The sequence below is a fragment of the Chionomys nivalis genome, chromosome 25, assembly GCF_950005125.1.
Source record: "Chionomys nivalis chromosome 25, mChiNiv1.1, whole genome shotgun sequence".
NCBI lineage: Eukaryota > Metazoa > Chordata > Mammalia > Rodentia > Cricetidae > Chionomys > Chionomys nivalis.
Window position 1 is genome coordinate 1,802,378 of NC_080110.1, and position 26,243 is coordinate 1,828,620.

General features: G+C 48.2%; 1 protein-coding gene across 4 annotated transcripts in view; it reads right to left on the reverse strand.

The window, feature by feature from the left end:
- Rfx4 (regulatory factor X4) overlaps positions 1 to 26,243 on the reverse strand; it is a 143,506-nt gene that overhangs the window by 71,776 nt on the left and 45,487 nt on the right. For all 4 annotated transcript variants that reach the window (XM_057757695.1, XM_057757694.1, XM_057757692.1 and 1 more), the window contains exon 4: positions 13,118 to 13,241. In XM_057757695.1, the coding sequence (XP_057613678.1) occupies positions 13,118 to 13,241 (124 nt within the window). The remainder of the gene's footprint in view (positions 1 to 13,117; positions 13,242 to 26,243) is intronic.

Genomic DNA, 26,243 nt, shown 5'->3' on the forward strand with positions numbered 1-26,243 from the left:
AGTCATGTTTCCCCTGGGATTGCCACGTCCTGTGTAAAATGCAGTATCAGAACTTGGGTCAGTGAACTCCCTGCCCTGTGGTGCTGGCTAAGTCTACACCAAGGTCTAACGGCCTTGTTGCCTCACACTGGCGTCAGCCTGTGGCCAGCCCCTCCAGAGGCTCCTCGCCTGATCAGCCGCAGAGGAAGGTCCAGAGCAGATACTGCCAAGGGTTAAGGATGAACACCAGCAATAGCCCAGGACAAGAGGAGCATAAATGCTGAGTCAAGAGTTCATGCTGGCTGAAAGAGGGTCATGATTTGGGTTCAGATTTCCTAACCACCCGCGCAAACAAGATAACAATAGTGACAGAGGAGTCCCAGCAATCCATCAGGACACACCAATTTCTCAGAAGAAGCAGGGCCTCTCTTGTGTTTAGCCCTGGGAAATTTCTCCTGTGCAGATGGGTACAGCAGTGAAGTGCTCTATGAGCCTTCTATAGCAGATATTATGAAAAGGGTAACACTTGGTGCTGTCAAAACTGTAGTAAAAGGCCAGCAAGATAGATAAACATACTTGCCTCAGCCTGGTGACACTCAGGTTCCAACCCCAGGACCCACAGTGGAAGGAGCAAGCTGCGTTCTGGCCTCCACATGTGTGCTATGGCATGCATATGTGTGTATACATGTGTATATGAGCACATATACGCTCATGTGCATACACACTAAACAAATGCAATAAAAAATTGAAATCTATAGTACAACTAGAATCTTCAGATTCCCAGCGACCTGACTAGTACAGCTGTCCCTCCGGAACAGTTTACAATATACATCAGGGGCCATGGAAAACTCAAACTTTCTGATCTATGAAATCTAAGAAAGTTTCCTGAAGTGAGAACACAGAAGCTATGGGTCTTCTAATAAGAGAAAAAATAGAAACACCATGAATACCCCAGGGCAGGGGACTGGCTAAGTACATGCTGTGTATACATTCAATAGTACTCACATCGCCGTAAAAAATGGTCCCAAAGCCTTTTGATATAACATGACGTCAAAACAGCTTTGATGTGATACCAGGTAGACGCACACGTTAAACTCTAGCTATAGTTTTTGCTTGTAAAGCTGCGCGAATGAGCAGATTATGTGGAGAACTAAACTGGGAATTCTCTAGGGTGGTTGGGTTGTGGGTAGGACAAAAACTGTGATCCCCGCTGTCCTCAACAAATGAATTTCATTAGAAGTCATCCTGATTGACAACATTGAGGATAACCTCACAAGATGCATCCCAAATCAACCAGAATGTTACAGCCTGGCGTTTTCTTTCTCTTTAACAACGTAAACCATTCTCTGTTCTCTGTAAATCATCTCCGATAATAAAAGAAACCAGCACTGTTTTGTTTGGTTGCTAAGTCTCATATCACTTGATTTAGGAGGCTGGCTGGGTTCTGAAGCCCCGTTCTGTTTATGTCCACGGTATCCCACACAACCTCTGCAGAGCTAATAGGCAAACCTTTGACTGGAAAAACAGGGCCACAGGCTCAACTACAGACAAGCCACAGGCCACTGGGACATAGGGTCAGGCTTCCCGGAGTCATCTGTTCTACCTCTGTGAGTCAATACGAGTTACAATCACAGGTCCTTGTCATTCTCTGTCTGGGAATTCACTGACCAATCGGACCTATGATCCTCTCCTTTGCCAGCAGTTTGGCATAAGCTGTACGTTGGGGTGGTGCCTTTACCATCTTTGTGACCAGTGTCACTATCTGCTAATTTCCCTAAGACAGCAGGGAGTCCTCACTGTCCCCCAACTCCATCCCCTATGGACCAGCTGCGTCTCTATGCCCCTTCCAACTCTGCTCTAGCCATGTTATCTCAGGAGGCCCTGCCTCCAGTCCAGCCTCCTTAACAGGGGCCATCTAAAAGGCAAATGTGGTCATTGCATTTTGTCATTGGAAATGCTAGGTACCTTCTTCTCCGTGGCCATTCCATCCAACCCTCATGCCTCTCCCCCAAGTCACAAATTGATATCTTCCTTTTCTTTGTCATTACAGACAGACAGATGGGCAGACAGAGATATAAACTTATGCACAAATATATAAATATAACCTGTTGAATTCAGTTTGGGTTTTTTTGTATGTATATGGTTTTAGGGTTGACCACTTTGTATTAGATAACCAAATCGGGGGCTCATGCTCAGGAAAGGGTAATGTTCCCTCTCTCTGCAGTCACTAGTGCCTGCAGTTCTTTGGAGGGTGGGGTCCCACGATCTCCCCCATTCTGACAGTCGTCGCCAGGTGGTGTTTTGCAGTCGTTTCAGGAGAGACGCCAGTCTCTCAGAAGACGTCCCGCCACTCTGGCTCTCATCTTTCTGCCCCACACATTTTATCCTATAGTTCCTCTTCCCCTTTCCGGGACCAAAATACAGAACACAAAACAATGTGAGCAGGGTAGGGTTTATTTGGTTTATAGTTTGAGGGGATATAGGGCATCGTGGCAAGAAAGGTACAATGGAAGCAGGAAGTGGCTGATTATGGCTCCAGTGGTCAGAAAGTGAACAGGAAGTGGGGTCAGTCAATAAAATCGCAAGAGGTTCCCTTCCTTAGTGACCCACTTCCTTCACTAAGGTTCCACAGCCCTCTCCCAACGGAGCTAAACGTAAGGCAGGCCAAGTGTTCAAACACAACCGAAACACAACACCTTCCCTTCTTCAAGTTGTCCAGTTGCGATGAGAACATAACGGATGTACTTTCTCATGAAGCACTGGGTATCCCCTCCTGCTCCCCTACTGAAGTGATTGGTACGCTGGGACTAAACAGTGGGGCTTGGTGTTGTGCCCACTCAGTCCCAGGCTTGGACTGGGTGCCATTAGTCACTTCACAAACAGCACCTCTGCAGTCGGCGCAATGCCAGCACTGAGCTATTCCCCGACTCGGGAACCGAGCCATCCTACCAGTGACATATACACTGAGAAACCCATCTCAAAAAACAAAAAACAAAAAGAAAGACTAGAAAAAGTATTTTGCTCCTTCTGCCACACGAGCATCAGGTCTCGTCTGTAGCAGGAACATCGTTTATCCCGGGAACTGGGCCTGAGCTGAGCGAAGGCAAAGCAGCAGCGACGGGTGCCTGGGCTTGTCTCCTTGGGCTCCATCACTCAGAAGTGGAGGAAGGATGCGGGACAAGAGAGAGCCCACACAGACAAGCTTCCAGGTTGGGGAACGGAGAGAAGGAGACAAGTGAACAGATGGAATGAAAGGTTTACATTTCCTAACGCCCCACCCTGCATCCCCTTCCACTAGCCCTGAGACCCTCTTCCTCCGCAGCCCTCCTTGCGTCCACCCTTTTCTGGGCTGTCAGGGGATCACATTAAATCCAGTGGTCAAGCTTATGTACGGCATTTGTGGGATGAGAGTATTTGGCATTTAGTACCTTAATCTTCACCTCCTCGAGCTTAAGCAAGCAAGGAAACAAACAACAGCAGCAAAGCAGCCTTTTCCAGGAAATAAGCCTGTTCAGAGTTGGCTGTGGGGGATGGGCAGAGGCTGTAATGCTCCTTGTCTTGCCTGCCCCAGAGGAGTTGGGACTTTTCCCACTCTGAGCAAAGAAAGGCTGTTGCAGGTGGCACCTCCTCCTCGCAGCCGCAACACAATCCTGTGGGAAGGCTTGGCTTCTTCTTTCTTTAAGTGTTTCTTATGGGCTGCAGATTACAAATGAGTCTCCTCTCCTTTCACCAAATCATCAACTGCCCCCTGAACCTGAAAGACCGGCATAATTCCGTTGGGAGTATCCAAAAAATTGCAGGATCGGTCCAGCCCCATGAGGGCTGTTCAGCTTTTAATTTCTGGAGCAAGACTCAGCAAACAGGAAAACACTTTTGTGGTGCTGTGAAGGTTGAGCTTCGCTGTTTGATAAATGAGCAGACGGGCAGGCAGCCCCTCTTTCTTTATTTGTGTGGATTCAATGAAGCCTGCCTAAAGAACGCCACATGCTGTTCTAGCTACTGATCTAACATTCCGCAGCATCCCAGCCTTCCAAATTCCCTTCAGTCACTCGAAGTCCACCCTCCTCTCTTCCAGCCAGGGCAGGCAGAGCTGGGGGCTGGGGGGACGGGGTGGGGGTGGGAAGTGGGGCCGTTCGGAACGGCGCTCTTTAGAGCTGCTGGAATGATTTCAGGTGGCACTGAGCAGCTCGTGTGCATGGTCCAGCCTTGAGCAGGCCCAGCACGCACGACACCCATGCATAATTTTGTGGGTGAAATTTTTACAGAACACAGGTTGTAGGTGTGCATTCCTGAAACGGCGTGGCCACACAGTGGCCCTGTGGTAAGATGGGGAAAGGATGGCAGACACCCATGAGCATCACTGAACGCCACACACTGTCTAAGGCACGTTCCTCTTGGTGTTAAAAGTGATCCTAAAGCATTTCCCAACTGAGACCCAGAATCTAGCCAGTGATCTAACCTCTTGTGTTCGCAGCCCCTTGCCAGAGGAAGAGACATGAACAGGATTCCACTGACCTCCCCTGATCTTTAACCTCGCTAACACTCGGCACCAGGGAGCCAGCAGGTGTTCATCAATTGTGTTCATCAGCAGTGCATGAAAACCCGCAGATATGTCCTCTTGTGTGGCGCCTCAAGAGATACTTCCAGAGCCATGCAGTGAAGCCACTCGGTCCCTGTCCTCTGCAGACAGGCTTCACTCCGGGCCCTCATCATACGGCCTCCAGTGCCTAGGTTCCAAAACTTAGCCACCGGACTTCTTATTGTTTCTACAGATTCAACCCAACAAATGATCTAAAAGAAATCTCGGGTGACAGAGCAAGTATGAACCCTCCCACGCCCAAGAGGAGACAGGATCCTGGGTATGTAGTGAGACCGAGATGCTGAAAGCCGATCTGAAGTCGAGCAGTGGGTCCCGGTCCCGGGGCCATTTGGGTGTAGGAAAAGAAGGGCTGGTCAAACAGAAATTGACACTTAAGACCGTAACACCGTGTGTTGTAAGTATTCACTGCAGAAATTTTGAACAAGAGTAAGACAGAAGTTGGTTAAGGATCTGAGTCCCACCAATTTAAACCTAGAAGTAAAGTGAGCTAGTCATTCTCTGTTTTGACAATAAGCCTCCTTTCAGAGGAGGAAGAATGGAAGCCTAGTGGTGGGTATGAATAAAGACTTCGAAACATCCGACCTCTGTGCCTCCTTCAAGTATCTGCAAGAGCAATTTTGCATGGGGCATAAGGGTTCAGTCTATACACGCACGCGTGCACACACACACATATATATATATATAAAGTGTTACATACATGTATTTCCTGGATGCCATCCATTTACACAAGAGCTTTGAAGTTCTACTTCCACAGAAAATTCTCCGAGAGAAGTTTCTACAAGAAGTTCGTGTGGACTGTGAAGGGCAGAAGTAGACTTCCACAGCCCATGTGTGAACGCGTGGAGGCGTCTGGGAAGAGTACAGGGGAGGGGAGGCAGCTGTGAACCATGAGGCAGGAAATGTGGGTGAGGGCTGCAGGGGGTCCACATATCCACGCGTGAACCAGGGGCTGTCCTTAGGATGGCTGGGTGCCGTGCGGCATGTGCGTGAGACGGTGACAGCTTTGGCTGACTCGTTAGAGCGGGGTGACTTACGTAAGGTGCAGGTTAAGTCAAAATATGGAATAATCGCACAGACGATAATAAGAAAAGTGCGGGCGGGGATGGCAGTGAGCGTGACGTGGGACATTTTTAGAACAATAGTTTTCAAAATTGCTCAGCAGGAAGAGCACCGAGAAGGGCTGGAACATTCATGCCTTAGGGATGGTATATTAAAGAAACATGAAATATTAGAGCATGGAATGCTGCTATGATAAAGTGAAACCGTGACTGTAACTAACAGGCACTGAGTGCTTCTGAGCTAAGTGGTATTCACAGTCGCTTCCTCCACAGTCCCCTGAACTGATTTCATGAGTCCACTTTACAGACCGGGAAACTGGGCCCAGAGCTCTTAAGCTGTCTGGGTTCTTGTGGCTGGTTAATGCTGGGGTTGAGCTTCAGACCCAAATGACCTGGGAAGTTCTGCAGGGTAATACACCAAGAAAAGAATTAACCAAATATATATGTTGATATGAAGTCACATGGACAGTGGGTACCATATTCTAAAGGCTAAGGAAAACATATGCTAGCGTTTAAAATAGAAAGACACTCTGTCTGTACAACTAATTTTTCCTTTGAGTGATGGCAAGATAACATCATGAAGGCCCCTTGGTATGTCTTCAGGACACTTTCATGGCCTGCATCCATGGACGTGTGAGTGACCCTCTTCCCATGTCAGGACAGGAAGGAGGTGGGCAGAATGGAGGAACTCTCAAAGGGAGAGGTCTTAATTCCATCTGCGTTCCACATATGTGACTGCTAAGCACAGATCCCCAAACACATGTAGCTGTTCCCACCACTGAGCAAGGCTGGCCAGCAAGAAGGAAGAAGCCAGACATTCAAGGAGGAGCCACGCCCACCGTCCAACCTCCAAGAGACCTCTATAGTTCATTCTACCTCCTTCACACAAACACAGCCCTCTGGAGTTCCACTTCCCGTTCCTGGTTTCTTCCCATCTCAGCTGGCGTGGGCGGGGCAACCCCCCCCCCCCCCCCGCCACCAAATGCAGCAACTTGAGAAAATCCCTCCCTCCCTCCCTCTGATTTTAATTTCCCCATCTAGAAAAGGAAGGGCTCGTACCAGCAGACCTCTAATCTCCCTCTAGATTAAACTCAGTGTGCGGAGACAAGTGGTAATAGTCATGGACTATGTTCTCTTCGAGTTTTGTGCTTACTGCCAAGGGCCGCCAGAAGGCTTCGTGGAAGTGAAGTTCGCGATGCTCAATGAACTCATGCACTCAGATTACATTGTCAAAACTATCTAATGCCTTTCCATGTTTCTACCTCTCCCCAAGAACCCCACAAATTGTGGACCAAAAATTGTGTCAGCCTCATGGTCTCGAGTGGTCATATGTACCACCTGGGCTACTTTTAACTGACTTGTCATCAGAGTGTTGGCAGACAGGGCCCCGTCCTGATGACTCAGCTTCCTCTGTTCCGACCTGGAGGTGCTGCAAAGGTGACGTGCGTTTGGGAGCAGCCAGGATTTGCATTCACATTTTGATCTTTTCCAGGTCAGAGACAGTCTGGGATGGTGACCTCTGTGACGCTGAACACCGGCAGGGAGGGGCAGCTACAGCTGGCCGTGTGGTCGTGAAGGCAGAGAGCTAGAACTCGATAGTGTGCAATGCTGACACATGAGATGTCCAACAGCTCCTTAGGAAGGATGCTCTGTTGGGGTGATTGTGCCCGACTGTAGGGTGAGCAAGGCCCTAAGCATGTTTAAGGTGGGGCAGCTAAGCCGTGCTGTGCACGTGTCCTAAGCACGTGTCTAACTGATGACATTTTCAGCTTTCAGTAGATGTATGTTCATGTAACCCCACTGTAAGTCAGAGAACACCGTCACACCCCAGAGCTCTCGGCCCTGGCTCCACGTCATAACTGAGACGCAAGTATGGGGACAGCCTCAGAGAGAAAAAAATTGCTATTTCCTCCTCCTCTCTCTTTCTTATCAGTAACTTCAGGTAAAAGAAAACTTGTTTTTAATCCCCCCGCCAGATGACACTTTGTTCAGAATGCTGGCCCAGCGATACACTAGATCACACATCGTCTATGCAGGCGCACACATCGGGGTAATGATGGCAGGATGACGGTACAAGAGCGGGAGGGGAGGAAGGATGGTGGTTGCAGGGTGCTTGCCTGTGAGGTGTCATGACGGTGGCTTGATTAGTTGTAAACGCACACTGTAAATTGCGGGCGAGCACTATAATTCAGTTTTTTAAAAAAGCACAACTGAAACAAAGCCAAATAGACACATGAAAGCAGGGCCGTATAAGATGTCCAGTGGAAATAAACAGGGGGACTGTCTGCGGCCCAAGCATGGGGGACTGAGTTCAAGTCCCCAGTACGGCTAAGTGCAATTGTAGCCCCAATGCCTGCTGGGCAGCCAGTCTAGACAGTCAACTGCCTCACAGGATAAAGTAGAGAGAGCAGAGGAAGACACGGTCTCCACATACATCACATGCAGGTATGTACACAGCTGAACATGACCATGAAATACACACACTTACAGAGAACTGCTCCAGAGGCTGAGGTTCAAGGTCAGCCTGGCTTACACAGTAAATCTGAGGCCAAACGGGGCTAAATAGTAAGAATTTATTTAAAATGGTTAATTAAAAATAATTAATTAGGGCAGGGAGGGGAAACTGTCTTGGTGGTTAAAGTACTCTCAAGCACGAGGACCTAAGTTCAGATTCTCAGCATCCACAGAAAAGCTGGGTGTGGGAGGCTGGAGTGACACCTTGGCAGCTGAGTGTCTGCTGCCCCTGCAGGGCATCTGCATTTGGTTCCTAGTTTGCAACCACCTCTAACTACAGAATGATGGGATTTAACACCTCCTCGTGGCCTCTTCAGGTACCCACATGCATGCATGTGTACACACACGCACAGGTTAAATAAATAAAAATGAAAATAGAGTACAATAAGATAAGACATGAAATAACCAGGCATATACCTATAGAGTACAATAAGATAAGACATGAAATAACCAGGCATATACCTATAGAGTACAATAAGACATGAAATAACCAGGCTTATACCTATAACCCTCATATTCAGAAGGACAGCTGCAAGTTTGAGGCTCACCTAGTATACAAAGCAAGACTTTCTCTCTAAATAAGTAAATACACATAGATAAATAAATACATAGACCAAACAGTAAACGGTGGGAAATAGCAAAACACAAAAATAGAATAGGGAATGAGGACAATGAATAGGAAACTAACAGATGCGGTAACATTGCTCCCACTGTGTCAACAATCACTGTGGGTGAGCATCACTTGGCAACTGCACCAATCAGAGAGAAGCTGCAGGTGCCGGGCAGGCACTGTAGGTTAAGCCCCTGGAAGCCGAGGCAGGCAGATCAGGACTCGAGGCCAATGTGAGCTGCACAGAGAGCCTGGGCTGTGCAGAAAAATCCTAGCTAGATCCTGAGAAAGAGACAAGATGTCGGGGAGAGACTGTTGGCTTGTGGAAGTAAATAAAGAAACAAGATCCAACTATATGTTGCTTACAAAAGAAGAAGCTTTAAATACGAAGATGCTTAGAGATGAAAACCGGATGCCAAGATAACAGTCATCAAAAGGGCAAGGAGTTGCTCTGACTTCAGGTAAACCAACTTAAACCAAGGAGCACTGTCTAGCATACAAGGGTGGCTGGTACACTGACCGAGGGGCCAATTCCCCAAGAAGGGGCAGCAGTTCTTAATGCTGCTCAGAACAACAGAATAGCAGACTTAGTTTCAACACGGTACAGAAGGCCTAGCTACCTAGTGTAATAAGCAGGAAAAGGAAATAAAAGAGAGATCAGGAAGAACAAACAGAAAGGTCTTCATCCACAGATAACATGATTGTCTATGAAGAAAATAAAGATATATTGAGAAACAAACTAAAAAACCAAATTTTCTAAATTAAAAAGAAATTATAGAAGTGTTGCAGGATATGAGGTTAATACATAAAAGCTTTTCTACCACCAGCAATGAACACAACACTGCTTATATTGGCACTCTCCAAAATGAGAAGAAGTATAAGTCCAGTCAGATGTGTATAAGATCTATATGAAGAAAACTCAGTGGAAAGAGAGTCAAGGAAAGCTACATAAATGGAGCTGTATTCCACATGCATGGATGAGAAGATACATACAACCTGGTTAAGATTTTAGTTCTTCCCAACATGATGTATAGATTAATTATAACCCAACTCCAAATCCCAGCAGGTATTTTGTAGTTATTATCCAACTACTTCTAAAGTTTACACAGAGAAGTCAGAGACCCAGAATAAGCAGTATATTGTTAAAGAACAAAGAGAAAGGACTGGCAATACCTGACCTCAATGCTTACTATAAAGGTACAGTAACCATGGCATTCTAGTATTGTCAAAAGAATAGACAAATAGATTAATAAAAAGAACACACAGCATAGAGGTAGACCTTCTGGGAGGGTTACCCTTCATTGTCACCATGACAGGATTAGAATCACCTGAGGGTGTCTGTGAGGACATTTTAGGAAGGCTTAACTGAAGTGGAAGGGCTCACCCTGAATATGACTGGCGCCATGACATGGCTGGGGGAGGGCGGGTTCTTGGACAGAATAGAAAGGGCCTAGCAAATGGTGAGCCAGCATTCATGTCTCCCCGCATCCTGACCACAGACCAACTGCACCACCTTCCTGTCGCCATGAATTCCCTGCTGTGATGGACGCTACCCTAAAGCCCAGAGCCAAAATCAAGTCATTTGTCCAAGTATGTTGTTACATGCCCATGCACGAGGGTGCACACACACAGCTACACATGCAAAGCACACATGAGCGTGTACGTATGTACAAAAGAAAAAAGAGGTTAAGGATATGAGATCACAGGAAACGACCTAAACCACTAGCAAAAGCCAACCCAAGAGCAGTCCAGTTAGAATCTTCTGCATCCTCTCCACTTCCTGAATAACTCCAGGACCCAAGGTCACTGCCGCTTTCCCAGAAGCCAGTGCTTGTGGAGTTGGTCAACGGTGAGACATCTCAGGCCTCACTTGTGGCAATGAAACCGCTGCCTTCATCTTTAGCAACAGCGGTTTCCAGCCAGGCTGCCCCAGGGACAGCTTCAGAGCGGACATCTGACTCATTGCTTGCCAGCCCAAGGGAGAGGGGAGGAAGAGGGTGGGGAGAGGGCGCTACCAATAGAGTATCCCTTGAAAATGAAGAAATTCCGAACTGGCCTGCTCTAAGTTAAAAGTTCACAGATTAATCGTAAGTTCGGAGGCCCCTGCTCAAGGGCAGGCTGTACCCCAAGGTTTGCAGAACCTGGTTCCCTTTCCCGGAGGAAACGCCAGCTGTAAATAAGGAGTCTCAGGATGGGCAACTGTGTGCTTGAGATTTCAATGCAACAGACTCATCATGGACCCTCAGCAGGCACCTTCTGCCCCCGGCAGCTGGAAGGACAGTCCCAACTTGAGTGCGTGTGGACTGTTGGCAAGGCAGATGCCCTGTGTACTTACAGTCTTAATAATAAGGACAATTCCTTGCATTCAGTCTGATGACTGAACATAGAAGTCTCTTAGTGTTTGTGTTGGAAGCTTCTGGCACCGAAATTCGTGGGGAGGAAGCTCCCCATTTGGAAAACCATTTGAAGACATCTGTGTGGTCAAATGTGTCAGCGGAGACCAAGAACCCAAGAAGAGAAGAAATTTGGCAGGAGGTGTCTCAACGAGGAAAGGGAGAGGAAAACGGGCCTGGGAGGCAGTCCAGAAGGAAAAGCTAAGAGATGCAGGGCAGAGAGGGGCTGGGATTAGTGGGAAGGAGCTGAGGACCAATAAACCTGCTGATGAAGAAGGCTTGATCCCAGCCTTGTTGAGAAGTGAAGATGCCTACGAACTTCACAGGGGTTTTCTGTGGGCTGTCACATGAGAAACAAAAGGACACCATGCTTCATCCATGGTCCATTGGTGTCTGGAACAAGAGCTGCCCCATAGATCCTTCCATGATGATGAGGGGCCATCCAATATTGCCGTCGCTGGTCAGGTGTTGCTATTTGCAGTGCAGCCAAAACAATTGCTGGAGGGCCAAGCTCTTGCTTTTGTGGAAGTTTCAATGAGTTAGATGCTGTATGTGGCTAAAGACAGCAGGCTAAAGAGCACAGGGGTAAGGAGAGACGGTACAGACAGGAGTCCCGGGTCAGGGGGCTTCTAGACCACAAACCTCTGGGGATTTGACCACATCTTGAAGGGGGCTTGAGGCTTAAAAGGGGAATGGAAGTGAAGAGCTAACAGGGAGGGACAGACTTTAGCCAAAGTCCTCTGGAGGAAGAGTTCAAGGACACACCAAGATGACTGCGGAGCTGTGCGAGTTTCTGTTTTGTTTGCTGTTTTAAAATAAACCCTCCACATGAGCAAACCAACAAATGGTGTTGGTTTTCTTTACATCATAATTTGAGCTAAAGGATGGCTGCTTGCATCTGGACACAGAAACTTCAAAGATGAATTCATAACACCAACAGTTGTGGTCACAAGCAAGAGGTGGTTAATATATATCTGAGTTGCTGGGTGACTAAGTCATTTTCCAGGCCCCACTGATATCTCACCTGAACCTTGTTGCTTCCCACAAGGCAGCTGAGGCTCAGAGAGGTTGCATGTTAAATTCTTAGAAGCTGCCCAAGCTGCCCCTTTATCCACACCTACCTGGTTTTTCCACTGCGGCCACTTCATGAGGATGCCAACACAAGCTGGTGTCACGGGAGTCATAGAACACTCTCCCTTCCCTCACTGCTGGGTCCAAGCCCCTCAAGCAGCACGTTTGATCCCCTCCCTAGGTCTTCCTATGACTACAGTAGTACCGCTTCCAGCTAAGGGCCCTGGGACCACCAACGTCATAATCCAGGATGGTTTCCCGGTCTCTCCAAGGCACACATTACCAGGCCAAGTACCTCTCCAGTCCCAGGTTCACCATCAGACATAGATGCACTTGTATCTATATGTCTATATCTATATCTTGTGTCTATATCTGCATCTTGCAGAAGAGGCATTACTTTGTGCATGTGAAATACAAAGGAAAGACAGCAGAGGCCTTCAACTTCTTGCTTCACAATTCTGAATTGACTGACATTTTTACAGTCAGGTATTACCAAACCCTGTAGATTGCTTTCTTCTGGAGTTTGATTTGGTATTGTTTTGGTATAACTGTGTGAGGACTTTGCAACTTTGCAACAAAGGACTACAGCGAAGTCACCCAAGTGTTTATTTTAGTAACTTCATAAAACAAGAATTAGGATGTTATGGGCCAGCAAAATGACTCAGCGGCACCTGCTGCCAAGCCTAAGGGTCTGAGTTTGACTCCCAAGATTCATAGTGGAAGGAGAGAATTCAACTTTCGCCTCTCTCTGTCTCTGTCTCTGTCTCTGTCTCTGTCTCTGTCTCTGTCTCTGTGTCTCTCTCTTTCACATACATAAGCACACTAAGTAAAATGTAAATTTTAAAAAATGTAAAGTATGTGGATCATTTAAAGTCGGGGAGCTTAGACTGACCTTCCCAAAGCTGGCTGCGTTGACGGGCTGGGTGTCATTCTTCTCGCAGAAATCCAGGTAGTGCATGTACAGGGCACTGCGAGGGATGCAGACGCCCTCGGCGATCTCATAGTTCTCCTCCAGCCTAGAGAAATAGACACTCAGTGAGAAGAGCAACAACAACCAAAAGTCTCAGCTCCCCTTCCTTCCGGCCTGGTAAGGCCTCAGAAACAGGGCTCTTCCTCCATGATGAAAAGCCGGCGTCACCTATAGGGTCAGCAGGCTCCTTTGCGTTTGGTTCTGGTTACTTTTCCAGCCCAAATTCCAGTCCCTCTACTATGAGCTGACCCTGGCCTGGCCACACTGGCAAGAAAAGTCCCTTCAGACCTTTAAAGCTATGCAAGAGCTTGCAGGAGCCCTGCTCAGCCAGGCTTCAAACCATGTGTTCACTTTGAAGCCATTTCTAACAGGAAGATGTCAGAGGCTATGAGACAAGAGTAGTAGAGAGGAATTATCTGAGCAGACTCATGGGCAGGCAGAGGTGGTACAGCTGGATAGTAACTGGTCACTGCCAAAGGGAGACTTCATGATCCTAGTAGAGTTGACCTCTGCTTATGCTAGGGTCTTCTTCCTCTGTGCGGTATTCAGGCTGGTAGTGCTATATCCCGTACATTCCTGCGTACAGGTTAGGGGTTCTGTGGAAGGAAATGTCCACTCTCCAACTGGGTTCAAGTCCCAACCTCTGTGTTTATTGGTGTGGTGACCGTGAGCAGGTTACCTAACCTCAGGCCTCAGTTTCCCTTCAGAAGTGATGACTGATGACTGTTGATATCAAACAAAGTGGCATGTGTATTATAAGTACTGGGCCCAGGAGTCCTGTGAATGGCATTAGGAGTCCTCAATTTACCTTTCCATAAGACACTTTCCCATACCTACGTATCTCAACTCTGTGATAGACATTGAGGACACAGAAGAAATATAAATAAGTTTTGAAGTTTTTTTTTTTTTAAAGTAAACAGAATTTAGGAATCCAAATGAATTCTGCCGTCAATGACATCGATCTGTCAGAGGGTTAAGACACCTCTTCCCACATCCCTGCTGTGGAACATGACACCTAGGAGGAGCCTGGGGCACACACAGCTCATTAAACACTCCAACAGAAGACAGTTCTCCTACGGTCACTGGACTTTTAGGGAAACCATTCAAAAACAAACAAACCCGGAATCAAGTTTAGGGGACACCATGATGAGTACCTGTTTTCCGGGATTTTTTCCTTGCTCTTGTTGTTAAAATAAGCATGATTCTTAAGCAATGGAACAAATGTCCTCAAGTAGCTTCAGCCTCATTCTGAGGGCACTTGCCAGAGAAGTGGTCCAGCAGTGTCGTAACTCAAGTAGAATGAGGCCACGGCCTCCCAAGGGGCCCCCTTGAAGGGGTGGCACTCACTGAGCTCCTTCCAGCACCAGATTGACAAAAGTCAGCTCAACCATTTCAAACTTCATGCATGAATCTGACCCTAGTGACGCAGGCAATGGCAGGGCCGAGTGCTGAGGGGTCCCGGTCGTTCAGTCCACGGCCCTCTCTTCGGAATGGGCCTAAGGAGTAGTTCCTGGTTCTCAGGTTCCAGTAAATAGCTCAAGCAATCCTTTCTAGGGGACCAAATACTCTGAGACTGGGGGAGTATTCAGTCACCTCAGAATCCATGAAGTCCCCCATATCCCTCGGCACACATCGGTGTCTGATTTTGATGGATGGATCATTTCAATCATTTAACTCATTCAACAAATGTGTATTGACCTTATCACTCTCCAGGCACTGGGGCCATATCATGGTGAGCAAAATGGCCCTGGATGGCATACAGTGAGCAGATTCACAGTAAACAGAGGGATGGAGATGGGGTCTGTAATTCCACACACACTGAGGGCTAAGCAATGACCTCAACATAAGGAAAGAGGTTAGCATGGCCCCTGAATCAAGATGGTATGCACATTCACGAAATGTCCCACATTAAAACATATACAAATTAAGGAAACAACACCAGTGCAAGTGTCCTCGGTGCTAGCAATGGAACTCTACCTGGGTTTCACCTGGGGAAACTGGCTGCAGGTACAGAGGAGGCCTCTTGAGGCTATCCTGAGCTTTGGATCTGGGATGAATGAAGATCAGCTTGCAAGTTTAGCCGAGATCCCTAACTGCCGCTCACAGCACTGCTTCTCTGTAACTTCAGAGGACCAGCTGAGGCTCAGACTTTATAGGGACCCCGTAAGTGAGGCGGCTGTCACCACTGGGGGAGGGGGTGTCTCACATGTGTGCTTTGTTTTGCCTAGGCACCAATGGCTCAGCTTTTAAACCCCAGGACTTTGCACAGAAGAATCTGGATTCCTGGCTTCTTATGAAAAAGCTGAGATCTGGCAACCTGAACCAATATTCCCTCATGACAACAATGGGCCAGGGTGACATGTGCTCTGGGGTTGGCCAGAGTCCTTACTCCTCCCCGTTGTTCTTACACCAAGTCTGTTTTCTGTCCCTTTCCTGGCTCCTGCAGGCACTTGTGTTGGCATAAGACATAACCTATGTCCTAGTTCACTCTGGAGTCTATTTGGGGAGAATGACACAAGAAACGAGAATCTGTAAATACTATAACCTCCCGACCATAAATGCCTTTGAAAAGGGAAACCCTGGTTAGTGTGTAGAAAGGAGTGGATAATTATGGCTCCACAGAGGACTTCGGGTTGAAATTTTATAACAGCTCAAATTCATGGAGTTTGTTCTAGGTGCCAGGCACTGGGTAGCCAGGGTTATTTTCTTTTAATTCTCATGGTAATCACATAAAAGTCAGGCATGTTGACACATGCCTGTAACCTTAGCACTCAGAAGGATGGCATGGGAGGGTATGGGGTTTGAGGAGCATTTAGGTTAGCAGTGTGTCCAAGCACGGCCTGAGCTACACAGTGACAACCTGAGTTAACAAGAAAACCCAAGTGAAGCAAAAACAGAACAGAAAAGCCATATGAAGTAGGCAGTATACCGACCTTTCACACCGAGAGACTAAGGCTCAGAAAGTAGAATTCATTTGCTAATGTGACCAGCGATTAAGAGAACTTTTCTCACCAGAAGCCTTTTCTACTGCTGCAGTAGGTGGAGGCTCCAGTCAGGGGAACAACAGAGAGCAATAGATGTGTCCTGTGCTCTGAATGATGGGGACATCTGCTGAGTGGGAGGAGGGGCTTGCGAAGGGAGACCCGAAAGGAAAGGATGGTGGGGGATTGCAGAAAATCTTTAAATGACAAGCTAAGGAATGTGGCTTGACATGCCGTCCTTGACAAGGGGCTACCTTAGCATCCAGATGACGCTCATGGGGACTAGGGATGGCTCATGGGGGCTAGGGATGGCTCATGGGGGCTAGGGATGGCTCATCAGTTAAGAGCTCTCTTAACTGCTCTTTTTCTCAGAGGACCCAAGTTCAGTTCTCAGCAACCACGACAGCAGATCACAACTTCCTGTAACTCCAGCTCCAGGGATCCAACACCATCTTTTGTCCTCTACAGGCAGCTCTATGCATATGACACACACTTGTATGTGCACACACAAACGCACACACACACACACATGACTCGGTGTGTGCAGTGCTTGTTGTAAAGCCTGAGAACCTTCACTGTGAAGCACGACCTCGGACCTCCAAAGCCCGTGTTTTAAAAGTGAGCATGGGGGTGTGTGCTTGTAATCCCAGAGCTAGAGATGCAAAGATTGGGCGGGGGGAGCTTTGGGGCTGGCCAGCCAGCAGACCAAACCAGTGAGTGACTGCGCCTCAAAATCATAATGTGAAGAATGACTGAGAAAATGGGACAGGATACTCGATGTCAACCCCTGACTCACACATGCACTCATTGTAACACACGCACACATGCACGCGCGCACACACACACAGACACACACACACAACTCCCAGAAACAAGAAGACCTTCTTGCCTGATTACTTCTAGAATGCTCTATTAACCACAATAATAATGTTGACAAAGGTTAAGAACATGAATGTAAAGCTAATAGGTTCTGTTAACTGATAATCAAGAATAAAGAACACAAAAAGGCAAGAAAGTAACCCCACAAGTTCCAGCTTAGATTTGTGAGTGCTCCATTAAATTCTTTCCCTAAATTAACAGAGGTTTGACTTCAGTTCTTCAGGCCATTGTGTGAGGGACATTTTCATTCTAATACACCAACGTGAGGGTGGCTGGGACTTGGTAGAGAGAGGAGAGTGTCCCTTTGTGCTGTGTTAACGTTGTCCTAAGTTTACTTTGGCCCAAACAATCCAAGGATTCAGAGGTAAAGCAAGCTTTTCAAGCCACTTGGAATCTGTTTGTGGGATGCTTTTAAATGAGAGAGCACCCCTCCCCCTGTTAAGGGACCAGAGTGGCATAGTTAAAGGTGGCAGTACCTCTGTGGTGGGATGACCAAGGATAACTAGCAAAGTTGGGTTAACTGGTATTTTTTGCAAGGAGCAGCAAACATATGAGACTAGTCTGGACGCACTATACTAGTTCAGGCAAGAAGTACAAGGTCTATGCTTCGTTGACTCCCATGGGAGGCCTGGCCCTTTCTGAACGGAGATGGGAGAGGAGTGGATGGGGGAGGGGAAAAAGGACGTGGGGGAGGGAATGGAGGAGAGGAGGGAGGGGAAACTGGTTGGTATGTAAAATAAATGAAAAATTAGAGTAATTAAAAAGAAGTACTGGGCCTGTATTGAGTCAAGATAGCATATGGGATATCGAAGTACGCAGTTACTCAGGTGGGTCTCAGGTTCCCAACCTGAAAAGGGGTCCATCCCATTGTCAGAAATGCCCCAAGATGGGTAAAGCTCGGGGGACATAATGTTCTCAATGTGGTGTTAGAAACATGGATTCCCAAGCTGAGAGTAAACCCAGTGCTCAAAAGGCCGAGGCAGGAGGATCACCATGAGTTTGAAACCAGTGTGGACTATAGAGTAAAACCCTGTGCCCCCAGCCCTGCCACCAATAACAAAAAGCACTGGCTCCCAGGTGTACTCCTGGTTTCTCAAATCATTACGTGTCACTAAAGTCACGATGCCTGCACTTCTGTTTACTATTCTGTGGTCTGTTTGACTGCTAACTCTGACCAAGAGATCAGGACTGAAATACGGCCCCACAGTGATACACAGCACGTGCAATGAACCCCTAGCAACAACAAACTATTTGGTTCTGCTCAATCAAAGTCACGGTTCATGCCAGCTGAGCTAATTAAGCCACTACCTGTGAAAGGCCAGCGCCTGCTAACCTACTACGTTTCTGTCGGGTTTTGTCCCTGTGACTGGAGCGGCTGAACCTCCGAGTATCCAGGTGGCTTATGACTATGAAGCATTTTAATAAGCTCTGTGAGTGATGGGCGTAATTGGCACACAAGGGCACCTTTGATGCTAGAAGGATGCTCCAGGAATAGCATTGTGACGCCGTCCCTCAGACCGCCCGGCAAAACCTAGCGGCTCGGCGTGTGCACTGAAGTTACTAATTGGAGCATCCGCTCCGCTGACAGAGGCGGGAAAGAGAGAAAGCAGTTAATTATTTCTCTTCATATCTGATGATGAGTTTCCCCCTTCCCTCCCTCCTTCAGAGGACATCATTAGCCTGGCATGGCGGGTGAACAATGCTGCATTTCACCTGGATTTTTCTTTAACTGCACACACACATGCACACACATACAATTCTGGACTTGCTCTATTTTCTTACCTTCTATTTAACAACCTCATTGTATTTGAATTGAGCCTGTGCTATTATGGGCAGATAATGAACTCAGTCAACAGCTAGCGTGAGCCATTATCTGAGACACACATTTCTTAAGGAGACCTCCTTGGAAGGCTTCAGCCCGTGGCCTCCTGGGACATGGGAGCAGCTTTGTATCAATGCTCTCAAGCAACAGAGAATGTTGTGATGCCTGGAACCGCTTCTCTTCTGAGCCACGTTTTACCTACAGCTTTTTATGTATACACATGCTGTCAGGCAAAGTGTCCACCTCTTCAGTTATTGCTCACTTATCTAGAAATGCTGCAACAGGTCTACTTTACCAAAGCAGATCTAAAAAATAAATTCCCAAAGTAGAAAGGCAGAGATTGGACACTATATTGTTTTGTTCTGCTTGTATTTAGAGATAGTGGCTTACTATGTGCCTCTGACTGGCCTGGAAATCACTATGTAAACCAGGCTGGCCTCGAACTCAGAGAGATCCACCTGCCTCTGCCTCCCGCATGCTGGGATTAAAGGTGTATGTCACTGTGCCTGGCTTGGTTTTTTGTTTGTTTGTTTTGGGATCTGAGACTGCTGAGCAATGAGAGCTGGGCAGTGTTCTACACCTTTAATGGCTCCACACTGCCTCCTCACAGAAGTCCAGGTTTCTTCCCTGGACATCCAAGGCCTCCTCCATCTGACCCCTGACTGATTCTCCAGCCTTCACTTGCCCCATCCTCCAAAGATATCCTCTCTTCAGTTATTGGACTGTGCCCTGTACCTTAAATACATTTACCATGATGCACCCATACGTGTCATAATGCACCCATGTGTGTCATAATGCACCCATACGTGTCATATGCACCCATACGTGTCATAATGCACCCATACGTGTCATATGCACCCATACGTGTCATAATGCACCCATACGTGTCATATGCACCCATATGTGTCATAACGCACCCATACATGTCATATGCACCCATATGTGCCATAATGCACCATACGTGTCATAATGCACCCATACTATCATAATGCACCCATACGTGTCATAATGCGCCCATACTATCATAATGCACCATATGTGTCATAATGCACCCATACATGTCATAATGCGCCCATACTATCATAATGCGCCCATACTATCATAATGCACCCATACGTGTCATAATGCACCCATAGTGCCTGGTGGCAGTGAACCACGTACACAGCAGCAATGTCCTAAGAACAGAACATCATCCAAAGGTTGTTGTCTGTGACATGACAGTCGTCCTGAGAGCAGAGTGGAGACCCTTCCTCCCGTGTATGTGCTGATGCAGGGGTAACATACCAATTGTGCTGTCGAGTGCACAGTATGTATGTGTGTGTGAACGCATGTGTGTGTGTGCACGCACGTGTGCGTGCGTGGTGCATGTGTGTGTGCACACATATGTGTGCATGGTGCATGTGTGTGTGTGTGTGTGTGTGCGTGTGTAAGTCAGAGGATGACTCATGGAAATCAGTTTTCACCTTCCACCATGTGGGTCTAGAGGTTGAACTCAGGTCCGAGGCTAGGTGGCAGGTACATTTACCCACTGAGCCATCTCACCAACCGACATACAAACATTTTGGTGGCAAATGACTGCTACGGGTGTGTTTATCATATGCCACATCCGCAGCAATCGTCACTGGACTGTGTCATTCTCTCCTGTGTCAGGTTTAAGTCCCCTGATTTCCTTGTGGCCGGAGGGGCGATCAGCTGTAACACATATACCACACGCACTTCTATGATGCTCACTCAACAACGCGGTGACCTAAGACCTGTGTCTCCCAGGACGTGTGTCTGCAGCTAGTGCATGGCTATGACGGCTCTGCCCATTCTGCAATTTTATGGAACTTGAGTGACTTTGAGAGACATCATCTGATGGGGGTGGAGGAAGCACTGCCCCAGTGTGTCCTGAATCTGCAGATCTGGCCAGTCCAGAGCAGAGAACAGAACGAGAGTTCTCTCTGCCACTGCAATGACTACCTGGGCCGGAGCACAGAACCATCTGATCTGTCCCTGGGTTTGCTTACAACTTCCCAGAGGCTTGGGTTCAGAAACGTAGGTGCAGAGGTCTGCCCAGCTGTTGGATATCCACGTCTATTACTTGGGGTTTTACATTTCTCACAAGCTATCAACGCTTCTGTCCAGGAGGCTGGGGACTGGAGGCCCCATTCTGACACAGTCTCCTGTCCTGTGTCCTCCGTATTCCTCATCCATTCCCCATCTCTACCTCTCCTCGCCTTACTGTGCCTGGTGGGGCCCCAAAGATCATCTTTGTGGGTCTTCTTACACCCCTGGGGAGGGTTCTCCACATGGAGCAGAACCCCAGGCAGACCTAGGAACCATGATCTGGTCTAAAATACTGTGATGTTCAGGTTTAAATGGTCAACTAGCTGCAGCCTAGACTCACCTGAGGCAAGAACTGGGTGAGGGATGGCCCAGCTCTAGCAGGCCCGTGGGTGTGTCTGTAGGTGGTTGTCTTTATTGTTGGTTGAATCCACTGTGAGTGGCCCCACTCTCTAGGCTGGGCCCTGAACTGTACCATTTAAAAAAAAGAAAAAAACTAGCCAAGCAAGAGCAAGTAGAAAACCTTCATGTTATTCACCCCCTCTCTGGACTGTGGGTGGGCGTGGCGAGACAGGCTGCTGGAGTCCTGGGTGGACTTCGTCAAAAGGATGGACTAGAATTCTGAGTAGAGAAAATCCTTACTCACTGCTATCTTGCTTTTGGACAGGTTATTTCCTTAAATTTAAAGAGGCAGAGGGAGGAAGAGACAGACAGAGAGCACACACGTACCCACAGAAACCCAAAGAGGCACTAAAAGAAAAATTAATCCTCTAGACCTGGAGTTCCAGGGGGGGCGCTGGGATCTGAACACAGGTCCTCCACAGAGGCAGTGTGCTCTCTTGACCACTGAGCTGTCTCTCCAAACTGTCCAGGACGTTTGTCATAGCAACAGAAACAAAACGAGGACAGACATCCAAGTCTGACTTTAGAACAGTGCAAGGTCTAGCAAGCCACTGGTGATTTGTGAGAACATTTTAAAGAGAAATCTATTTGATTTCACACTAATATCAAATATCAACAGCCCATCAAAAAAGGGAAAATGTTCACACCTTCCAGCTACCCTCGCCAAGAAAGCAACCCCTCGCTGCCTCGTCTTCAGCCTGCTGGGTACTGGGGACCCCTACGTCTTATGCTAGTTGCTGAGGAGGAGACTACCCCCACCCTGACGGTGCACAGGGCTCAGGAAGGGCACAGTAGTGGGTGTGGGAGGGAGTAGGCCACAGAGGAGCCATGCATTGGCAGCAGGTCAGCCGGCGTGGCCCAACAGGGCCGCTTTCCATTTCAAAATCTCCAGTGTGAATAGGGCTGATTGTGTGGCTGGGATTCCAGCGGCGCCCAGCATCCCCAGTGAGGTGGGATTTACTCACCCCCATGACCGAGGTTGCTGGAAAGGGTTTGGCAGGAGCCCTTGGACAACATTTGCCTGTTTTCTGCTGGAAGCTGCCTCCAGATCATGTGGCCCCGATTCTTTTTGGCTGCTTGGCAGTTATGTTATTTGTTCCTCTGAGGAGGCCTGGTGTCTCCAGGGTGGTGGGGAGGGGGCTTGGGAGGGGAAGGGCCAGAGGAGAAGCAAACCATTCCTAACCCAGTTCTAGTGGCAAGCCAACTCGTCCCAGGGAGGCTGGGTGCTGTCAGCCTGGCGCAGCAGCTCTCCTCAACACCCCTATGGGTGCACAGTGCCACAGGAGACAGGACAGCGTGAAGGACCAGAACGACTCAGACATAAGATTCCTATAGAGAGAGATTCCTAGGCTTGTGTGTCTAAATCCTTTGCAGTGCAGGGGAAGACAGAACTGGAAACGGTTTAGGGGTAGAACTGCAACTCCATCACCAGCTGTTCATGCATGCACAGAGAAGCCCTCCCCAGGGCTGCAGAGGCCCCATGTAGAACCTTCTATAGGGTCCTCTCTATAATTCAGAGGTGACATCTGGACAGACTTAAATACCTAGCACGAGGAAAAGGGGCCAGCTCTGCAGCTGTTCTCCAGGCAGCACCATGTGCCACTTAGAAGAAAGCTCATTCTCTTCGGCTTCAAATGTGGGGGGAGGGGCACACGCACGTACCATGGCAGGTGTACGGGGTCACTTCTGTTCTGCCGTGTGGGCTCCATAGCTCAGACTCGGGCTGTTAGCTCGGTGACAGGTGCTTTTGGCCCCTGAGTTACCTCCTCATCGTGAGGTTAATTCTTTATTAGCTAATCCCGCATGATATCAGGATGTTAAGAAATAAAGTGAGCTGTGGATCTACGGAGTTGGGGGCACTGGTGTAATATATCTGTGTGCCTCTTATAAGGAGGATAGAAATAAAATACAAATTAAAAACAGTGCAAAATTCCCTGGGTGCGTGCATGTAAACACTTACACACACCCACACGCCTTACTGAAAAGTTATTTCTGAGAAAAAGTAGAATAACTACAGTGAAAGTGGACATTAGCCTAATCTTCGGTTTCATTTTCTAACAACAATAAAAAAAATGTGTTACTTGTATTAATAACAGAAGAAACAGGAGGCATCTGTGACTATATGTATTTCCTGGCCTTTCAGTGAACACTAGATAAAGAAGAGAGGAGGAGTATGTGAGCATCCCTGAATCTGCAGACAGAGCACTGACAAACCAGCTCAGATTAACCTCTGAGCTCCTGGGCAGCCAGAGAGAAAGGGAGACGCGCTGTAAGTCTTATTGCTGTTTTCTGTAGGATGAAGGCTGCACCCAATTCCTTCTGAGAGACAAAGCTTTAGACTGGAACCATATCACAAAAATAATAACCATTCACGAGGGAGCTTTATGGAGGGGTGGGGTTGAGTGTGATGTTCTTACATTTAGAGGGATGTCCTACATGTTCCCACATACACATGACTTCTCCCTCATCAGGATTTTGGTTTTTGTGTGTGTCTTAAGACAGTATGGTGTAGCCCCTCGAACTTGGTATGTCAGAGGGTCGCCTTAAGCACCTGGTCCTCCTGCCTTCACCTAGTACATGCAGGGATAAACGACACGCACTCCTCCTCTGTACCGCAGCCCTCTTTGCACACGCCCCTCCTCTGTACCGCAGCCCTCTTTGCACACGCCCCTCCTCTGTATGGCAGCGTTCCTTGCACACGCCCATCCTCTGTACCTCAGTGTTCCCTGCACACGCCCCTCCTCTGTATGGCAGCGTTCCTTGCACACGCCCCTCCTCTGTACCTCAGTGTTCCCTGCACACGCCCCTCCTCTGTACCTCAGTGTTCCCTGCACACGCCCCTCCTCTGTACCTCAGTGTTCCCTGCACACACCCCTCCTCTGTACAGCAGCATTCTTTGCACGCTACACGGCTTTGGTGCTTTGAAGAAGCCCAGTCTGCTCCCTTCATGGGATACTGGTGTGTGTGACCAGACTGCTCCTCGTGATTAACACTATGACTGGCACAAGGAAGTGGGCTTCTGGGGCTGAGACCCGGGCCTAGAGGAAGCTACCCTTGGCAGAATATGAAGAACACTGCCTTTACCGGAGCAACATGCTGGCCCACTGGCTTAGTTCTGAGGACAGACCCGGGTGGTGATAAGGCTTCTCTGCTTGACTGATGGGCTTATCTCTGAGAGGCTGTGGGGGCCTCAGAACCGCCTGAGAGTGTCACTCTCCTCCCAGCCCACGTCCTCGTCACCTGCTCCAGAGCTCCATGTGGATCCTGGGCATAGGCAGAATGTCCGCTGTGTGCTTGCTCATCCTGAAAAGTGGAGAGCCGGGCTACAGGCTCAGGCCACTGGAGCGGTCCTGTCTGGATGTTCCTCTGGCCTGGCTTCTGCAAACCACATCTGTCCACAGGAGTGTCACCTCCCAGAAGCTGCTCATCACAATAGTGCTGCCACAGTCCTTTGGTGCCACTGAGTCGTCCCACAGCACCCCCCTCGGGCTAATATGTGCCTGGTTTCCTTTCTGGTCCCTTAAAAAATTATCACTGTGGGCGTAGCTCAATTGGTAAAGCGCTTGCCTAGCTTGGCCAAGGCCCTGGATAAGCCAGGTGTTAGTGCCTGGCCCACACTGTAAACCCAGCACTCAGGAGGTAGAGGCCAGAGAGTTCAAGGGCAGCCTGAGCTACAGACCCTGCCAAAAAAAAAAAAAAGAAAAGAAAAGAAAAAAAAACTGGACAGTTCTGCTTGTCTCTTCTACATCTTATCCCAGAACAGGATCAGCCCTGACACATAGAAGGTATTCATTAAGAACTACTTGAATTTAGTTAATGACTGAAGCTATATTAACATACAATACAAAGGAAATTGGAGACTGATTTGCTATTCCTAAAAGAACATATTTTCAAATTTGCTTTGCCAGTTGGAGGATGAAGTCAGTTCTAGAATGATCCATTTGTCTCATCACAGACAAACAGATGCTACAAGGCAGGTTTCTTCTAGTATCTTTTTGATATTTTAAAATGAACTGTTTCAGGTTGCTAAGAAGAAAGCGTTGCTGTCTTGTGTTTCTAGAAATGCCCACACCCAGTATCCTCTGCACGGACGCGTCGTCATTCCTGTGGTGGCACCAAGGCACATAACTGGCGTGATATTGGGAGACGACTACAGCCGCAGCTTTGCTAGGGGAAGGAAATGGAGATCACCTGCCCCTTGCTTTTTGGCAGGGTTGGGGAGAATAGCATCCCATACAGCCAGACTGACCGCAAACTCACTGCACGCAGGGAGACGTGAGTTCTAACCCTTTTGCCTTCACCTCCCTCCTAGGTATGACAGCATGAGCTTACCACATGTGGCTCATCGTGTATAAAGGATCAAAGCCAGGCCTTCTGTATGCTAGGCAAGCACTCAACAAACTGAGCCAAATCCCTAGGCTAATGTTTGCAGAGAAAGAGGAGAACAAACGGGGAGGGAGGGGTAGCGTTCTGAAGGATATCAGCTCCCCATAACAGCCATCAGCTCGCTGTCACCAAATATCAACGGTGGCTTCCAAGATTCCTTTCTAGGCCTTTTCCTTGTCCCCTTATTTGTCCGTGTGTTCCTTCTCACTGAAGTTCTGCTAGCAAGCTGACGGAGACCCCGGATGGCAAGCTGATGGTGGAGACCCCTGATGGCAAACTGAGTTCTACTCCAATGCCTTCTTCTCTGTCACCTTCCCTTCCTCTCTGCAATCACCAGCCCAGAGACGGAAAGATGACAGTCCTCACAGCCCCAATCTGAGATCTCAGTCCTTCCAAGCACCAGGCTGGCACTTAAGAGTCCTCTCCAGATCCCTGACTCCTCTCACTTCAAAAGCCGTAGACAACCAATGCTGTAACTGTCTCGGTTTTGTGTTCCTCCTCTATAGAACGGATGCAGCAATACGAAGGCCAC